The 17688-nt window shown below is 40.2% G+C and overlaps 1 protein-coding gene across 6 annotated transcripts in view; it reads right to left on the bottom strand.

Annotated features, from left to right (window-relative positions):
- GPCPD1 (glycerophosphocholine phosphodiesterase 1) overlaps positions 1-17349 on the bottom strand; it is a 43418-nt gene extending 26069 nt beyond the window's left edge. For 2 of the 6 annotated variants that reach the window (XM_029964403.1, XM_029964406.1), the window contains exons 1-4: positions 16779-16859; positions 9708-9793; positions 5120-5204; positions 4083-4167 (exon numbers count right to left, since the gene is read on the bottom strand). In XM_029964403.1, the coding sequence (XP_029820263.1) occupies positions 4083-4167; positions 5120-5204; positions 9708-9756 (219 nt within the window). In that variant the 5' untranslated portion in view covers positions 9757-9793; positions 16779-16859. Of the gene's footprint in view, positions 1-4082; positions 4168-5119; positions 5205-9707; positions 9794-16738; positions 16758-16778; positions 16860-17328 lie in introns of those variants that run through there. The other 4 variants (XM_029964404.1, XM_018084414.2, XM_018084415.2 and 1 more) reach the window with 4 other exon arrangements.
- Between the last annotated feature and the right edge of the window lie 339 nt (positions 17350-17688).

Here is a 17688-nt window from a genome sequence, read left to right as displayed (position 1 = left end):
TCTATCCAAATATCACATCAAGCATCTCAGTGGGCAGTACACTGAGATTATATTATACTAAGTGGCACTGTGTGGCATGGATCCTTTTCTACTAATACAGACATCTTTTTTTTTTTTTTTCAAAAGCCAAAGATTACATTGCTCGATTTTGATTATCCAAACATCTGGTACAATTTTAAAGCTCTTAAAGGACACTCCAGAGTTTTCTTTAAAAATCCAGCCCTCTAACATTATGAGAAGCCAGGGCCTCCCCAGTAGTCATTAGACACTTCTGAAATTAAGGGTAAAATGCTTATCTGGCATAATGTTCCAGGGGTTCAAAGCAACCTGATGCACAATCTGCATGAAGTGCTTGGGTGATCAGTATAGTTAAAAAATTAAAACACTCCCATGAATGTTTAAGTGATAATTTAGGAGTTCAGTTCCAAAGTTCCTGATTCAAGGCAACACAACACAGTAGGCATTAGGGGGGAAAAAAAAACAAGAAAAAACAAATCTTAAAAACACCACACAAATACATTTATCCAACTGCACTTTACTGATTAAAATAATACTCTCAAACTTTGAGAGTATGAAACAGCTAAATTAGACTTAACTGCTGATGTTGCATTTCTGACAAAAATCTCTCTGGATTTCTGTACCATGTAAGAGACAATAATTAAGCAAAGAACTAAACAATTAACAAAGCCATTCAGCCATCATAACTGACTTGCAAGGCAACACCACATGAAAGTCACCTGCCAGGAAGTCCTGAGCTAAACAGAGATTTTATAACTCTAGTATTTTGTAACAGTTTAACACACAATCTGCTCTCTCAGCACAGTCATGGCAGAGGTGTTCCTTTGTTATTATTAGGATAATAATGGGTTATTAATCTAGGAAAAGCAATTCTAAGGCATTCTTATATTGAAGAAATTACTGAGTCTAGGTCTAAGTTTCACCTTTGTTACTTATAGTCCCGGCACTAAACAGATTTATTTACTTACATTTAAAAAAAAAGTAAATTTAACTCTCATTTGAAACATCTATAATTAAGCAGCATTCTCACAAGTGTGAAAAATATTCCCCGATCCAGTTTTTAAAGTCCTGCTACATGCACAGATATTTTACACTTGTCTTCAAAGAAATAACCCTAACCTTGCATGCTTATTTACTGTTGGAAAAACAAATACAGAACAGTTTAACAGAATAAGTTATGTTCCTTACTAAGGTTTTCAAATATGCCTCATGCAAATGATGCATGTAAAATTATTCTCCTAAAACATAAGATATAAAGAAGACAAATTCCAAACAAGGGCGTTTTGAGGTGTCTTGCTCACACCTTTCCATATACCCCCCCATCTCTGCCTCTACAACAAACAGAAGGTATGTGTAGAAGAAAACATAGGGAGATGTTCACAGTGAGCTAACTGGTACCAGACTATGTTTAAGGAAAGAACAAACCTCAAGCAAAATAGCTACTGTCTTATTTCATCAAGTGTATGTATTTATTTTTCTTTTTAAATGCTTAAGGTGATTCTTCTGTTACCATCAAAATATTTACAACACAGTAATGTCTCCCAAGACCTGGCAGCAATTTTATAATAAAATGTTCTTTGTACATATATTATTTGTATTCATGCAAAAATTCTATTAATTTTAACTTTTTTTTTTTAAACTGCTCCATTTATATAACTACAATTATGTTAACACCAACATGCTTCAATGCAAACAAACTAAACTTCATACATCATACTATCCTTCAAGTATAAAAATATACAGAGAAAAAATTATGGCTTTTTTTAAAAGGTGGTGAGCAAAATACTTTCCTATTTGGTTGGTTTTTTTTTTAATAAAATGTCAGTAATTCTACCTATTTTCACATCTAGTCTGTAGCAATATCATGGGAACTAAAATTTCTCTGTGTAAACATGTATCACCCTCATCTTTGCCACCATGTCCAACTCAAGCACCTTCACAGATGCAGCAGCTACAGAGGGGAACACTAATTTCAGCTGGATCTGTCTTCAGCATGATTTATTCAGTTATGTGATGTCAAATTCATATACTCAGACTTCAGTATATGTTAAAGATTACACATGTATCTGTTTTTCTATTACAGACCATGACACGCAAAAATTGCACTGATAAAAAAAGATAACAGTGTTTGAGAGATCATATATTGCAAAGGGATTAGTCACATGCAACGGCTAATAAAAAAAAAACTACTGAAATAAAAATATTCCAAATAATTTAACTTAAAAGTATCTTTTCCTGATCATATCTGGTAAAGTTCTCCGTATACTGTCTCATCTGCACTATACTGTGCATGATATTCCTGTTAAAAGCAAATCCTACTTTTTCATTGTTCTTCAAAAATTTACAGGAAGTGGAAGAAAACACTGTATCTGGACTTCTTTTCTTCAAAAGACTTTATGATACAAGAAATAAGGTCCTGTGCACTTAAGAGGTACAAGCTAAATGGATAACCCTGTATGCTGGCAATTCACACACTGTGCTTTGGAGGGTGGTTTTCTTTTTTTCCTGCTTTTTATACACAGTAGCTCTTTATGCTGGTATTCCATAAAATTGATACTTACCTTGGCAGACTCTGCATCACACGGTACATAAAGTGTGCACGATACAGAGCACCTACTTAAAGAAACACACTCACCAATACATATTGTGAACTTTTTCAAATGGTAAAACAGAAATAGTATTGTCTATGAGCACATTTTCTGCTGATTTCTCACTAACTGTGCTTTTTTCTAGTGTGCTATTGCTTACATTTTAAACTTACGGACATTTGCAAAAAAAATATAAAAGAGTCCCGTGAGAGCTGCTAGGCTGTAAGAATTAATCTACTTTTGGCCTTATAGTGACCTCAGGAAATCTATTACCAGCCTTCCTTTCTTTTGTCTCAAAGTACCAATCTAAATATCAGTTTCAGATTAGACTATTTCACATGCTGTAATGAAAAAAAAAAACCAGAATTGTGTTTCGTTTGAAATTAGTATCCTCAACTGAAATGATACTTCTGTCAAATATTTTTTCAGGGAAAAACAGGCTACTAGAGCTGAGAAAAAATGACATGCTCTTGACAGTAATTTGAAATATTTAAAAGATATAGACGAGATGATTCTATAACTCCTTTGCACATTTAGCTACAGCCTTCATAATCCCGATTTCAATGAAGAATTACAGCCCAGGGTGAACAGCTACAGGATATTAATAGAATAAGAAAGACAGCAAAGGTAGCTGCTTAGTTACTACTCATTATTAAGAAAAACAGTTAAAGAGTAGCTGCTTATTTTCCCAACTTAGTCCAACGTTTTTCTGGATGCAGCCACATCTCATCTGAAAAACTTCTCCCTACCCTAGTGTGATCTTTACAGACCAGGATACTGCCACATACATTCAACCCTAATTCACATACATTCAAGTCATGTGCAACTTTTACATCAATCCCTGTAAAAACACATCTGTGTCTGCCTCATAGGTTTTTTTTCCCCTCCAAGTCATGCAAATACCTATATACATACAGAAAACACTGGGATGCCCTGCTCCTTGTTGCACCTTTTCACTCCAAGAGATTAACGTGTTAACTAAGCAGTACAAAAGCTAGTTAATACTCCTCATGCTTCACAAAAAAAAAAAAAATCTGCAGTGATTTTAAAAACTGTAGTAATTAGGCAAACTTAAATACACCTCCTACACTAACCATTTTTCTCCTGCTACCACTTGCTTCCATGCTAGAGATCCTTGCCCTGCTGAAGTCCAAATTCAATTCTAACTATGAGAATCTCACCATATCATTTTAAGCTTTAATAATATCAGGTGTATCTTTAGGACTGAATTTTTTAATACACTAACAATGGTAAAAGAGAGAAGCCAATTAAACAAAAATAATTGCAGTTAACAGCACATGGTTATGTATTTCCAGAATTGAACTGCTTGTATTTCCACAACTGTTGCACATATGTTGCAATTTAAGATTTATTTCTAAAAAAGCCTCATGTTTAACTCAGGAAATCCTTTTTATTTCAAATAAGGGAATTTTTACTAGGGATGAACCAACTTAAAATAGAAAAAGTTGTACATACCTTAGGTTCTAGGAAGTATCCTTTAAAATATCGATACTGAACAGGAACTCCTCTAGGAAGCTCTACAGCAACCTTCCATGATTGACTGTGGAGAAAAGAATAAACAAACAAACACCGAACAAAAAAGTTTAAAAATACAGCCTAAAAGCCACCTCAGACTGTATGTCTAAGTGATATTCTAAAACAAAAATCTAGTGTATTGCTGAAGGAAAGTTATTGCAAGGTAACTTAGCCAAACATGAACAAAACACAACAAATACTCAGAATTGAAACTGCACTTTATAATCTACAGACCCGAAGTGCGCTAACAGAGTGAGAACTTTCATCCTCGTTTAACAGATGGGGAAAACACGATGAAATAATTCAGAGACTCATCCAAGATCACACAGCAAGTCACTGACAGAATTATAAATACATCCTGCAAGCCCTATTTTCCTGAATCATACCAACTGCAATAAGGTAGCACAATTGTAAGAAAATACTGAATTTCTCGCTGCGTTTAAAATTTCTTCATATACACTCATGCTTATACAAACATCTTCTAAAAGTTTTATTTAAAATTAGAGTTTGCTTAATCTTCAATCTTATCCCCATCACTTTATAGCCATAATAATAACAACTTGTTTATAGTGTTTACTTTCTTTTTAATCTATATCTCCTATATATCTCCTATAATTTGCTGTATAGTTATGGGACTGAGAATTATCCCACAGTAATTTCTTATCCAAAATACCTACAGCTAAACTAGTGAAATGCCAGCCACGACAGCAGAAGCAACATCTGTAACTAGAAAAGCATACCCAAGCCAAAAGTTTTCTTAAACACATTCTTAAGCATCCAAAATGCTCAAGGGCAACACAAGAAGCTCTGGAATTTTACTAACAGTACATGTAGCTCAACACTTTACAAACACAAAATCAGAATAAATTTGTTGCTCCAGAACTTGAGCTGCTTCCGACGGAACAAATAAAAAAAAAAAGTAAAAAAAGAAAGATAAGGGGAAAAATACAAAACCAGAAAACCCCACGCCAACTTACCGATCAACAGTCTGGAGGACCAGAGCAACTTGTGGATTCCAGTTTCCCAAAGCACTGCAGCTCCCACATATTGCAAAAACCTCTCCTACAGGAAAAAAAAACCAACAGAAAATAACTCACAATTATCATTACTCCAGTATACATGGCATTAATAAGTACAGCCTACACAGTCAAACCTTCAGGTATTTTAAACATACACACCAGAATCACCCATCTAAAATTCCCTTTTTTCATTTCAGAAAGGAATTTTCCCCTACCCAAAACTGCAATAACTTTTTCTTCACCATCATAAGGACCTCACTGAGAGAGGGACTACTGACAGCCCCAGCCCTTAAAAGGGTTGGCTTCCAAATTGTTGTGAACTAATACTGTTCAAAATTCCCTGGAAATGCAGCAGGTAGATTTTCACTGTAAACTGTTTAATGTCAAGATAATGCAGTTTTTTCCCAGATACTCTGTATTTTTTAACCCACATACGGATACACACACACTACTAAGTAACCTACATTTCCAAAAACGCAATTCTCTCAAATTCACACCAACAATTTAGAAAGCACAAACAGGAGGTTGCTAGCATTATTCCCAAGGCAACACATCCAATTAATTTGATTCCCAAGAGAAATAAAGTTCATTTTGCTGCTATGCTTTCAGCTTTCATTGGATATAAAAAGGTAACACTATTACACAAAAAAACACACATGAAATTGTCACACTGTGTGTGTCTTAGTGCATGCATACATATATAGAGACAGAATCCAAAAGATTGTAATAGTATATTTCATTCTGGCATATCCCAGAATTAAAGTTAACACTGCAACTTACTCTTGTTTTTAGTATAAAACCTGTATGTATCAGATTTTAAGAATGACAACAATGACATATACTAATGGAAAGGACAGATTTGTATTTTGCTCTTACAGGGTTTCAACAAGATTTTTAGACACAAGAAAAAAAAAAACCTGTTGCAGAATGAGCAAATGTTAAGTCCTAAAGTATATTTAGGCACCACAAAAGAATGATACAAGTATCAATGATGGTTATTTCCTGTTCTTAAAGAGGGGAAAGCAGTAGCAATAGTGTTGGAGCCACAATAATCCATACATACGAAGTAGACAAGCTATATGCAACAAATGTACACTAGCTTTTACTAAGCCACATATCATAGCTGGAACTTCAAAGTCCAAAATAAGTCTGGAGGAAGTCCTTATGCCCCTAAAATTGTGTCCATTCTTTCCAATTAAACTAATAAGAGATACCACCAGGACTGTTTATGAAAGAAACCTCTGCAGGTCCAGAGGTCGGGAAAAAAAAAAATCTACAAAAGCCAAAAATGAACTAAGGTAATTTGTTCCTAAAAGCAGCTTACTGAAGTAATTTTAGATAACATCTTGAATTCCAATCCTTTAAAAAAAAAAAAAATTCCATTGCAATTCATTAGAAAAAAAAGCCCAAGCTTTCTGGATGTTCACTGTAGGCATACAAATGCAGACAAAAATCTGCTTTATGAGTATACTTACTATGCAATTCACTGCACACAATTGCCTGTGTCAGGTGCTTTCCCTTTTCCACCCTGTACTGAGGCACATGATGGTTTGCTTTTGCAGGGAGGAAATAAAGGGGGGGGGGAAAGGAAGACCACCTGAATACCACACAGGTAGAATTTCTGACTGCAGATATTAAAAAGAAGCAAAAATTCTTTTAATATCCCTTTAAAATAGCCATACTTAATCCATCTTAGTGTAAACACCAGCCAACCTTTGAAGTGTCATCTAAATTATATTCCTCTTAACAGGAGCCAGCTAGAATAGTTTTCCAGCCTTCTGTTCTAAACAAACCTTCAGTAACTACCCCTCACTCAGTAAGGTACAACACACAAAGGCAACATTTGAGTATGATACAGAGACACACCTAAACTGCCTTCAACAATTACACTGAGGCTGAATCAGGATTTATAAAACACTGCTTAAACTATCTCAGTAAAGGCACAAGTGATGAACTGCCTTTTCACAGGCAATTCTAAACACGGTGAGGTTTGCTCTGGTTTTTGTGTTTTAAGCTCAGGGGTTCTAAACTTCTTCCCCCCCCCATTGTCAGGGAATCGAAGGTTGCTACTGGCAGAGCTCCTTCAGCTGCAGCAAGGGAAGCTTCTCTGAGCCTTCTGCCCAGTCCCAAAGCTTGCAACAGCTCTACTGATGTTGCAATCTGCCTGTTTGGGCCAGCTGTGTGGGGGCACAACTTCTGTGTGGGGTTGGGAGCTAGAAGCTCCCTCATTTATTTCACAGCAGCTAAGCTGCCACCAAGCAGTCTCTTGATATGGGACTGTGTCCTGATGAAGAGCTAAAGGAGCCACAAGCCAGTAACCAGTGACCCTCTTCCTTCTGCTAAAATGAGGCAAAAAGTCAATGACACAAATATGCAAAAGCCTGCACACCAATGTGTTGGGCTTTGTCACCAATGTTGGCTCCAGAGGTGGTTTGGCTGAAGGGAGCAGCAGTCAGAGAGCACCATTCCTGTGCTGGTGATGCCATTTTATCCTGTTAGCCCTGGAATCACGGGCTTTGACATCAACGGTAAGAGACAGTGATCAGGACACAGGGAGCATGTTAGTGCTCAAAGTGAGGCTTTTTATCTCACCAACTAACTACCCACCATAGTGATCTGACAAAATCAGCATCTGACATTTCTAAATAAACTGGAAGTTTTGCTGCTTGGAGAACTGCTGACAGCTCTGAAACTTACCTCTCTTCTTTCACAAGACTGCATCTTGCCACTGCTGCATCTCAAAGCTCTTCTCCCAGGTCAAAACCAACAATATCAATACTGTCATAAGGAGAAGCAACCTTCTGTGTCACTTCTTTACGCTACACATGTGATAAGTATTTCCAGATAATTCTTCGTAAACAGCTGCTGAGGTGGGATCTACTTCTCACTAGCCCTACTTTTTCTTGCAGATATTGTAAGTACAAGGAAAAAGTTACCCATTCAAAGTCAGCTTTGTTAGTGACATAGTGACAGTGCCATCACAACTGTGGAAGCAACAGTGTGAACAGGACAAATAGAGCATAGCTTGCAATACTCCACTGTACAGCCACACCAGTGCTTTATAGTCACATTTGATCTAAGGCCAATATACTCTTTAATTTTAAAGTTTTCTCCAGAATGCTATAAAAACACTACTCCTTACTAAAGGCTTTATGTCCACATGGTGTGTCAGTTTTCTGCTCCCAAATGCCGAATCACAAGGGAGGAACACAGGGCAGATGTCGAAACTTCTAACATGTTTTTATCATTTTCTTCCCCACCAACTACAGTAGACACTTATGCCATCTGGTATTTAGCTGTCACAGGAATTTTGCCAATCTGTACATGCTCCCACATTCATCTGCTTCTGTGAGGCAACCCTCAATTACTTTTTGGTGAACTTCCGTGCTGGATTTGGCTGGGGTAAAGTTAAATTTTCTTCATAGTAGCTAGTACAGACTATGTTTTGAATTTGTCCTGGAAACAGCGTTGCTAACAGAGGGGTATTTTGGATAGTGCTGAGCAGTGCTCACAGCACTAAGGCCTTTTCTGTTTCTCACTCCACCCCACCAGAGAGGAAGCTGGTGGTACACAAGAAGCTGGGAAGGAGCACAGCTGGGACAGCTGACCCCAGCTGACCAAAGGGATATTCCAGACCATAAAACACCATGCTCAGCAATAAAAGCTGGGGGGAAAAGGAGGAAAGGGGGGACATTTGGAGCTACAGCATTTGTTTTCCCAAGTAACTTTATGTGTGATGGAGCCTTGCTCCCTTGGGGATGGCTGAACACCTGCCTGCCCAGGGGAAGCAGCAAGTGCATTCCTTGTTTTGTTTTGCTTGCATGCACAGCTTTTGCTTTCCTTATTAAACTGCCTTTATCTCAAACCATGAGGTTTTTTTTCTCTCCCATCCCACTGAGGGGAAGTGAGCAAGCAGCTGTGTGGAGCTTAGTTACCAGCTGTGATTAAACCACAACACCTTTCTTCAAAGTTCCTAAGATGAAGGTCAGTGTAAATAAGCACAATTTATAAACGCTAAATCTCTTGATCTGATACCTTGTGTTCCTCATTTCAGTTATTTACACATTTTTGCATAGATAGAACACTGAATTAAGCTGCATATTCTTTCTGTCCTTAACTCCCAGTAGAGTTTGTATCTTGTGAGAACTTTCAACAACAATGCAGAGAGAATAAAAACCAGAACACACACATCAATGTATGCCTAACTGTTCATGGTTCAGAACACAAACGTTCATTTCCATGGAATAAAAAGGTACTAGAGACAGAAGATTTTAAACCAATCATACCCATTTCCGTTAGCATCAAAATCTCTAGCACAGTATGAAATTGTTGGAAGAAGGAGGTAAAAATTATTTCCCAGCCCTCACTTTCAAATTCCTATGTGAAATTCCTTAATTATTTTATTTTACAATGACTTATCATTTTGATATCTGAACTGACATGTTCTTTTAGCTCTGAGGAAAACAGACAAGACAGCCTTTGAACACTCTACTATTAAGTTTTCTTCTAGGTAAACCATACATAAAACAAAGCATGATTTGGGTACCTGGTTCTGCTGTTCCTTTTACTTCAAAAGTCACTTGAGAAGAGGTCATATCTGCAGAACTTTTGTCTTAGGATAGCTGAAATCTCCTATAGTGGGAGGAAAAAGACACTACATTTCAGGAACAATCACTACATCTATTACTGTCCAAAGTAAGAGGAAACATTAATCCCGCCACTTACAGGGAAGAAAGCCACTAGTGATATTACTGTTTGAATGAGCAGTCAAAACACAAAGCTCTTTAAAACCAGCAGCAGACCCAGAAAACAGCATCCAGCTGCAGAAGACACTGTTGCAACACTGGCACACACACACAAAAAAAAAAAAAAAAGACTACTAAACCAAATACCGCATGCAGGTATCAGTATCACGCAGCATTTATCAGTATTCAGCTGAGATTTTTCAAAACTCCTTTTGACTAATTTTGCTCCCAAAGAGGCCACTGGAAGTTGTAAGACGTTTAATATTACGATCTTTGGCAAACAGTAACTTCTGTCTCATCTATGCTGTTCTTCGCCATCCCCTCCAAGTTTTCCCAGAGAAGCACTACAGCTACTTGTTCATCACCGTGGACTCTGCTCCCCTACTTCCAGCCTCTCACATGAACCACCAGCAACTAGACACACCAGTCAGTCTTCAAAACAGCACCTTAGGCCTACAGCCTCTGTAGCCAGGGTAATAGCTGGAGGATTGACCCTGCTTCAGTTTTCTTCTCCAATACACAACTCGATGAAAAAACCCCTGGCAGAATCCCACTCTCACCATTACAGCAGAAACACAATCGATGTAACATATCCTTTTATATTATTCACAGAAGTAGTAGTCATAGCACGGGATGTTGCTAGACTGTCATCACTCAAGTATATTCATTTGTACAGGGGCTGCAAAATAATTATACTAATTATATGCAGAATTAACCTTTGCAAGGTCTCGACTAATCTGTTTCTTTACATCACTGGGGGGGGCTATTTATTTTGTTTGGGTTTTTTGTTGCTTTTTTTAAACAAACCAAGTAGAATGTTTTTATTGCTATTTTTGAGCAGGACAAAAAGCACTTAATTTCAGTACAACGTGGGTCAGCAATCCTTTAGTAACAGCTTTAATAATAATATCAAAAAGAATTAACGACACTAGAGAAAAATCTGCCTTTTATCAGCTCTAATATAAGCCCTTGCCTTCAAAGGGCACAGGACAGCTTAACAGATGCCTTGAAAGCAAGAAAAGATAAAGGAAGTCAGATACCAAATACTGAAAAAAAAAAAAAAAGCTCATAATCAAACCTCATTCCTTGTGGGCAATCCAAAAGTTATTGTAGACATTTAAACTTCAGACCTTAACTGTTGCTTCTGGATCTTTTCCTACTCTTCCTCCAACTATGGTTGCCTTTACTTTATACTCCTTTTTTCTCCTACCTTATTTCCCTCTCCATGTCAAGAAAGGTGACTTTTCAGTGGTAAAATGAGAGCAAGCAAATAGTAGTAATACAGATATTTCTGGTCACATGTTCCAATCCTGGATGTAGTCTTTTACAAGTAACATTGCTGTAAATGGCCAAGACCACTGAAGCTAGAAATAAGCACAGGAATTCCATGAAGGGGACACTCTCCAGGAACTCTTGCCACGTGTGTGTCATTAGGTGATCTGTATGTAAAGTGACACATTCTAGCATTTATTTTTAGCAGTTATTTCTAGACAGAGAGGCACAGCGTGTTTCAGTGCTGAAACTAAGACTGAACTCAAGAAAACTGGTCTGGTATGACAAAAATCTCAGCTTAATGCAGAGAATATGAATTACTAGTGTAATGCATTTATGAGGACAGTGAATAGTTACAGCCTTGGCTGTGTTCAGCAACTGTCCTTGCTCGGACAACCTTTAACTGAAAAGGCAGAGGAACCAAAGGGGAGATGAAGCAGGCAAAAATGCCTTTCAAAAGTCTATAAAGCAGGTAGGTGAAAGCTGAAGCCTGCACCCAGTTCCCCAAAGCAAGAACATGCTTTTGTCTTGTAAAAAAACCTGCTATCTCCAAAGCCGATGCAACAGGACTCAAAATTAAACCTCACAAAAACCAGCATGTCTGTCCTACTGCAAATTAACTAACTACCTATCCATTCCTAGAGAAAAATCTAAAATCCTCTAAAGCCCACAAAGCTTTTACCCAGTCTCGTAAAAATTTTATGCACCTACCTAGAAGACAGTTGTGGACTTTTCTAAACTAGTTAGCAGAATAATATTTTTCTGTACAGCAGTAGTCAATCATAAGGAGATTTTGATAAACTCAACTTTGTAAAATGGTCAAAATTCTACTCAAAAGGCATTTTCTCAAATACCTACTTAACCTACCCAAGGGATGCATATCAAGAGAAGAAAAATTCTACATCACCAAGTATGGGCATGATTTTTCTAGCAGAGCTGCAGCTACAGGTATTGCACTTACATTCCCATTTAGGGTCAAATCTCATTCTGAAAAAACATCTTTTCCAGCAGACCACTGTATGTAACCACGGAGCAAGGAACAAACAGATCTGCTTTTTGTTAAGGAACCAAGCCTATGTCGTATATTATCATGCACTTATAAGAGCACTCTGTACTTTCAAGACACGATGCGAAAATATTTTACTTAGAGGGAAAACCAGCATAAGTTCAGCCATCCAGTTACTGATAGTTCTTGAGAAGAGGAAGTCATTTAATTCCCAAGAGGGAATGGCAAGAAACCTTAGACAATCAAATCCTCTAACCATGTAAGTGGTGTCAGGCATCTTTTAAACCTGATGCTTCTTCCTTCAGATTTTCAGCACTGCCTAACCAAAGAAGCTGACAAAGAATAACAAAATCCTCTCTGCTCCCCACACCTGTAAAGATGGATTTTTAGGAGAATGCAAAGAATCCTCAGCTCAAAGGGGTCGTGACATAACTGTCTGCTTAGGGGAACTGAAACAAATTATAACAGTTACATTAAAAAGTAATAAGCAGCAAATATTAAAAGTCAACTGAGCAGACTGAGATCACCCAGGTAGATATTTATCAGCACTTCACTAAAAAAAAAATAAATTAAAATTGTTTCCCTACAGATCCTTGCTTTTACAACAGAACCATGTTATTTCCCCCAGCATAGTTCCACAGTTTCATACTCTCCTCCTTTTGCAAAGCAAACCCCTACCCTTTCACAACCTCTAAAGGTTACCCCATGAAGACTGTGACTGCACAGCAGCATCACCCTGAGGCCTGTGGGGGGACTGATCTGCCTTCAAAAGCGTGGCTCAGGTAACCCTGCCTCAACCAACCTCACTACAAAACAGGCTGTCTGCAAGGCTTCCAGAGCAGGGGGTAAGATCAAAAGCCCAGCAGGCAGGATCACGTGCAGGCAGGATCACGTCTTGGTTCCCCTGCCACAACACAAAGCTCTCCTCATGGCCTTAAGACAGGAAGTAAAGCAACTGGTAACCTTGCTATTTCATTTTCAATTTTCACTTGCCTTCATATACCCAAAAGAAAAGCAATATAGATTTTAAGCATAGTATCCTGCAGGGTAAATAGCAGAGGGGGAAAAAAAGTACTCCTTCTTCTAATATTGCCTGTAAAGGTCTCCTTTCTCCTCCTCACAGGCTCCTCAAAAGTACAAGAGTGACAGCAGTAAATGTACTTCCCTAAACAATAAGGAACCCAAGCTCTGCCCTTTGATTCTAGAAGGGAACTAGAAAATGTAGGTAAGGAAGAAGAAAAAAGATGACATAACACAACCAACTATTAACATGTCACAAAGTATCATAGATTTCCTCTAAAATGAGGTAGTAAAGGTCATCACAGATGGGGAAGACCAAGCTATTTTTTGGTTGTAGTCAAAAATATACCAGGACATGGACCTAATTTATTAACTCAAAGCTTGAACCCTCTGGCTTACAGGTCTGGTGCTATATTAAAACCCTTCACAATCCTTCAGCTTTAGTGGATTATTCTGCCTCACCCTTAACTTCCTTAACCTTTCCAATATCTTGTAAGAGGTATTGGCTGTTTGCTGTCCCGTATCTTATACATAGTTTTTCAGGGTCAGTTAAATACACCCCAAGTAATCTGGGACAATCCTGGACTGTAACAGCCTCACTTACAAACACTGAACAAATCTTAGTGTCATAAAAATTCATAGCAGTCATGAAACCAGATTACAGGTTTCAGTACAAGTGATATTTTTAACAGCAACTCAAAGAGGTTTGTGAGGCTGTGATTCCAGCAGCCTAAGGGCAATGTTTGAAACATCAAGATAAAAAAATACAGCTGACAAAGTATCTTATTAATAGGTGGTTTGTTTGTTTGTTTGTTTTTTAAGATAGCTGGGGTAATAAATTTTTATAGGTACTTAATGCAATTTTTCAAAGGCAGTTAGATGATTAAAATGAGACAGCTGGGTACCCGGGTGCCAGGAAATTCCTGCAATGCATTTTAATACTTTCAAACATCTGATTTTTAACGTAAGAATACTTTTAACCTCTGTACTACTGAATTTGCTTAGTTAGCTGTAAAAAAACTAAGACCATTGTATCAGGCCTGGCAGAGACAGAGTTAATTTTCCCAATAGCAGCCCTCACAGTGCTGTGCTTTGTACTGGTAGCTAGAAAGGTGTTGATAACACAGCAGAGTTGTGGCTACAGGTGACCAGTGCTCACACAGCATCAGTGATGTCTCTCCAACATTCCTCACTATCACCAGTAAGCTGGGGGTGAGCAAGATCTTGGGAGGAGACGTAGCCAGGGGAGCTGGCCATCGCTTGCTGATGGGAAGTGGAGAATAAAATCTTCTGCTCTCCCTTGCTTCCACGTGCATGACCTTTGCTTTTGCTTTAATAAACTGCCTCTTACCTTGACCCGTGAGGTTTTTTCCATCTTATTTTCTCCCTGTCTTGGCTGACCCACTGAAGAGATGAATGATAGAGCTGCTTAGTGGGCAACTAGCATCCAGCCAAGGTCAAACCCACCCCCACCCACTATCTGTGCACAAACAGGCTCTTTCATAATGTTAACACACATTTCATCACAGACCATGGTGCACAATCCTAGTACTGCAAAAAGTAAACACGCTAAATTATTTCAAAATATCACTCCACTTTTCTGCATATAAAGATCAAAAAGGCAATAACAAAAAGGCTGTAGTATTTTTGCTTTTGCTTCTTTAATTTTAAGCAGACCTTCTCCACCTTAAAGGAATAGACTCACGAGACTTATCAACACCCAGGAGAGGTCCAACTCCAGCCTGAAGCAGGGGAAAGGTGCCACAGCCCCAGCCAAGTCATTTGACAGCTGGGAGCACACACTGATACAGCACACCACAACCCCGTGCAGCCTCCCTGATGAATCACGAATTTGAACACTGCCAAGCACTGCCGGACAAAGGTACTGCACCTACATTTCACCTTGGAAGCCGTGCTACACACAGCAACAGAAAATCCACCGTGCACCCGATCTCCTGCTGTGCTGAAGGAAGAAGAGATACAAGCCTAAGACATAGTTTTGGAATTTTTACTCACAGCCTTGGACTCTTGAGCAGAAAAATATCAACTCGTGCAACTTCAGACTGTAACATTTCGATGATAACAAGTGAAATTTGATTAATCTTGTAGTAGGAAGAACGGATTTTTTTTGCTTCCGGTTTGTCCTAACAAAGTGTCAGAATATCATAGAATACGTCTAAAGTAACAAATTAGGTATGTAAGAAAATTATGTAACAATAGTTGACAACACCTGTATTTTAGTACAAGGTCAGAGAACATACTTGTCAGGGCATTCACTGTAACAACTGGAGGAGAATTTTTAGAAACAGCATTAAAGTATCAACTCCTTCATTTTCACACAAACAACCAGAAGGTTCTTCCTGCCCTCCTCCTTCCTTCCCCCCCCCCCGCACTTTGACTGCATGAGAAAGGACAACCAGAAAGTCAGCAGCTCTGTCATTCTGCATTGCAGTATTAACACTGGACAGAAAACAAACTTGCACAGAAGATCTGGACATGCTGTTCCAATTCAAAGGCTGAATTTCTACCAACAGACTTATACTGACATTTAGAAAGCAAAAAAGCCCATGTGCTGCTTCTGAAATAATAAGTTAATACAGAGCAATAGAGAAAAAAAACCTTCCCAGTATCAATTTAACTACCCATCTGCAGGGCCAAGTCAGCCCTCATAATCAAGCACAAGACCCCTATCTGACTCACCATGTTCAGTTATAATGCATCCACTTCATTTTAAGTAACAGTAAGTTAGTTGTTTTCAGCATTTTGCAAATACCTGTCCATGTATCAGACTCTTCCCTCTTAGTTACGTCACAGCCAGTTTTGCAAACTAACTTCTCAAGACAGACAGGGAACAGCTGGGGCATATTTGCAACTAAAGCAGAACAGCATCAGTTTGATTTGTCTTCGTTGAAGTGCTGTTTATTACTAACGTGTGGCTGACAAGATCTTAGGCAGGTAGCAATTTAGCTCTTTGTGATCATGCTGACATTCCTCACTTAGGAATGACATGGACAAATAACATGTATAATGCTCCCCACAGCTCTCAACAAACCACTTTTTTTAAGGGGTTTCCAAATCCTGTATCCATTTTATGGAGGAAGAACATGTCCTGCTGAAAGATTAATTATGTGGCAGTTTAAACTAATAGTATCTATTCAAGACTAACAGCATTCTGGGTTGTTTTAAATATCCTCTATAGTTACTTTACAGGAAGCAGTGTGAGAATAGAAATATATACGATAAAAAATAATTTCACTTATCGACTATTTCACTCTACTATTAAGACATAAAATATTTTGGAGGTTAATCTCCATCTAACATTGAATGTTTTAATCAATTAAAGCACTAACACCCTACAAGAGAACTTATTGATTGAAAAGGAAAAAGAAAGAAAAATAGGAGAACGAATCCGTGCCTCGTTAGGATGCAGGTAACTTAAAAGTTCAGATTAACTTTTAAAGTCTAGATTAACCTAGAGCCGCCTCACTAGTGCCTACGATAATAATCAAACCACAAGCGTCATCGGCGCGTTACTTTAGTCCGAAGCAGAGACAAAGAGCAGCGCTGAGCACACCCCCACCTCCGGCGCCGCAGTGCGCCCAGCCCGCCGCACCTCGCTACCCGCACGGACGGACGGACGGACGGACGGAGTGACCGGGGGCTCCCCGCCCCACCGCGGGTCCCGCGGGAGGGAGGAGGCGGCGCCGCGCGCCCCAGGCCCGCCCCGTCCCGGTCCTTACATAATGGCGGGACCCCAGGGCCCGCCCGGGCAGCGCTTTAGGCGGGACGTAATAAACAAGAAGCCGCGGGCCAAGCCGCGGCCACCGGGACAGCCCGGCCCGGCCACCGCCGTGCCCCCGGGCACCGGGCACCCCGCCCCGCAGCACCGCGGCCGCCCCCCTTCCCGCCCTCCCGGCGCGCTTCCTCGGCCCGCTCTGCTCCGGAGAACCGGCGGCGATGTCCGCTTCCCAAGCCACGCGCTCCTTGCCCCCCCCCGGTCCCCTCAGGTCGCAACACACCGGCCCACAGCCCGCAGGACCACCTCTCTCCGCGCCCTCCTCGCACCGGGCTCTCCGGTCGCGCCGACCGCCCGCCGCGGCACCCGGCCGGCGGTGCCGACTGACCTGGGCCCCCAGTGGCCTTGTGCGGGGCTGCGGGACGGTGCCGGCCCCGGGCTCCCGATCCCTGTGTTGCCCCCGCCCCCTCCTCCGGGGCCTGGGGGAACGCGGCAGGACAGGGCAGGGTAGGACAGAGCAGGGGAGGGGGCGGCACCGCCCCAACCGGTTCCAGCCGCCCGCCCGACCCCGCCAGGGGCGGGGCCACAGCGCGGGATGCCACGTGACCGACCGGCTGACGGGCGGCGTCACTCGCCGACGCTTCGGACCCGCCTCCCCCCGCCCCAGCAATGGGAGAGCGGAGTCGAGACCGCGCCTGTTCCTCGACAGCACGGACGGGTCGTGAGGGGGCGTGTCCTGCCCAAAGGG

This window comes from Manacus vitellinus, unplaced genomic scaffold, assembly GCF_001715985.3.
Source record: "Manacus vitellinus isolate BGI_N305 unplaced genomic scaffold, ASM171598v3 scaffold_70_pilon, whole genome shotgun sequence".
Lineage (NCBI taxonomy): Eukaryota > Metazoa > Chordata > Aves > Passeriformes > Pipridae > Manacus > Manacus vitellinus.
Note: the sequence above shows the minus strand (reverse complement) of the source record. Positions and strands in the feature narration are given on the sequence as shown.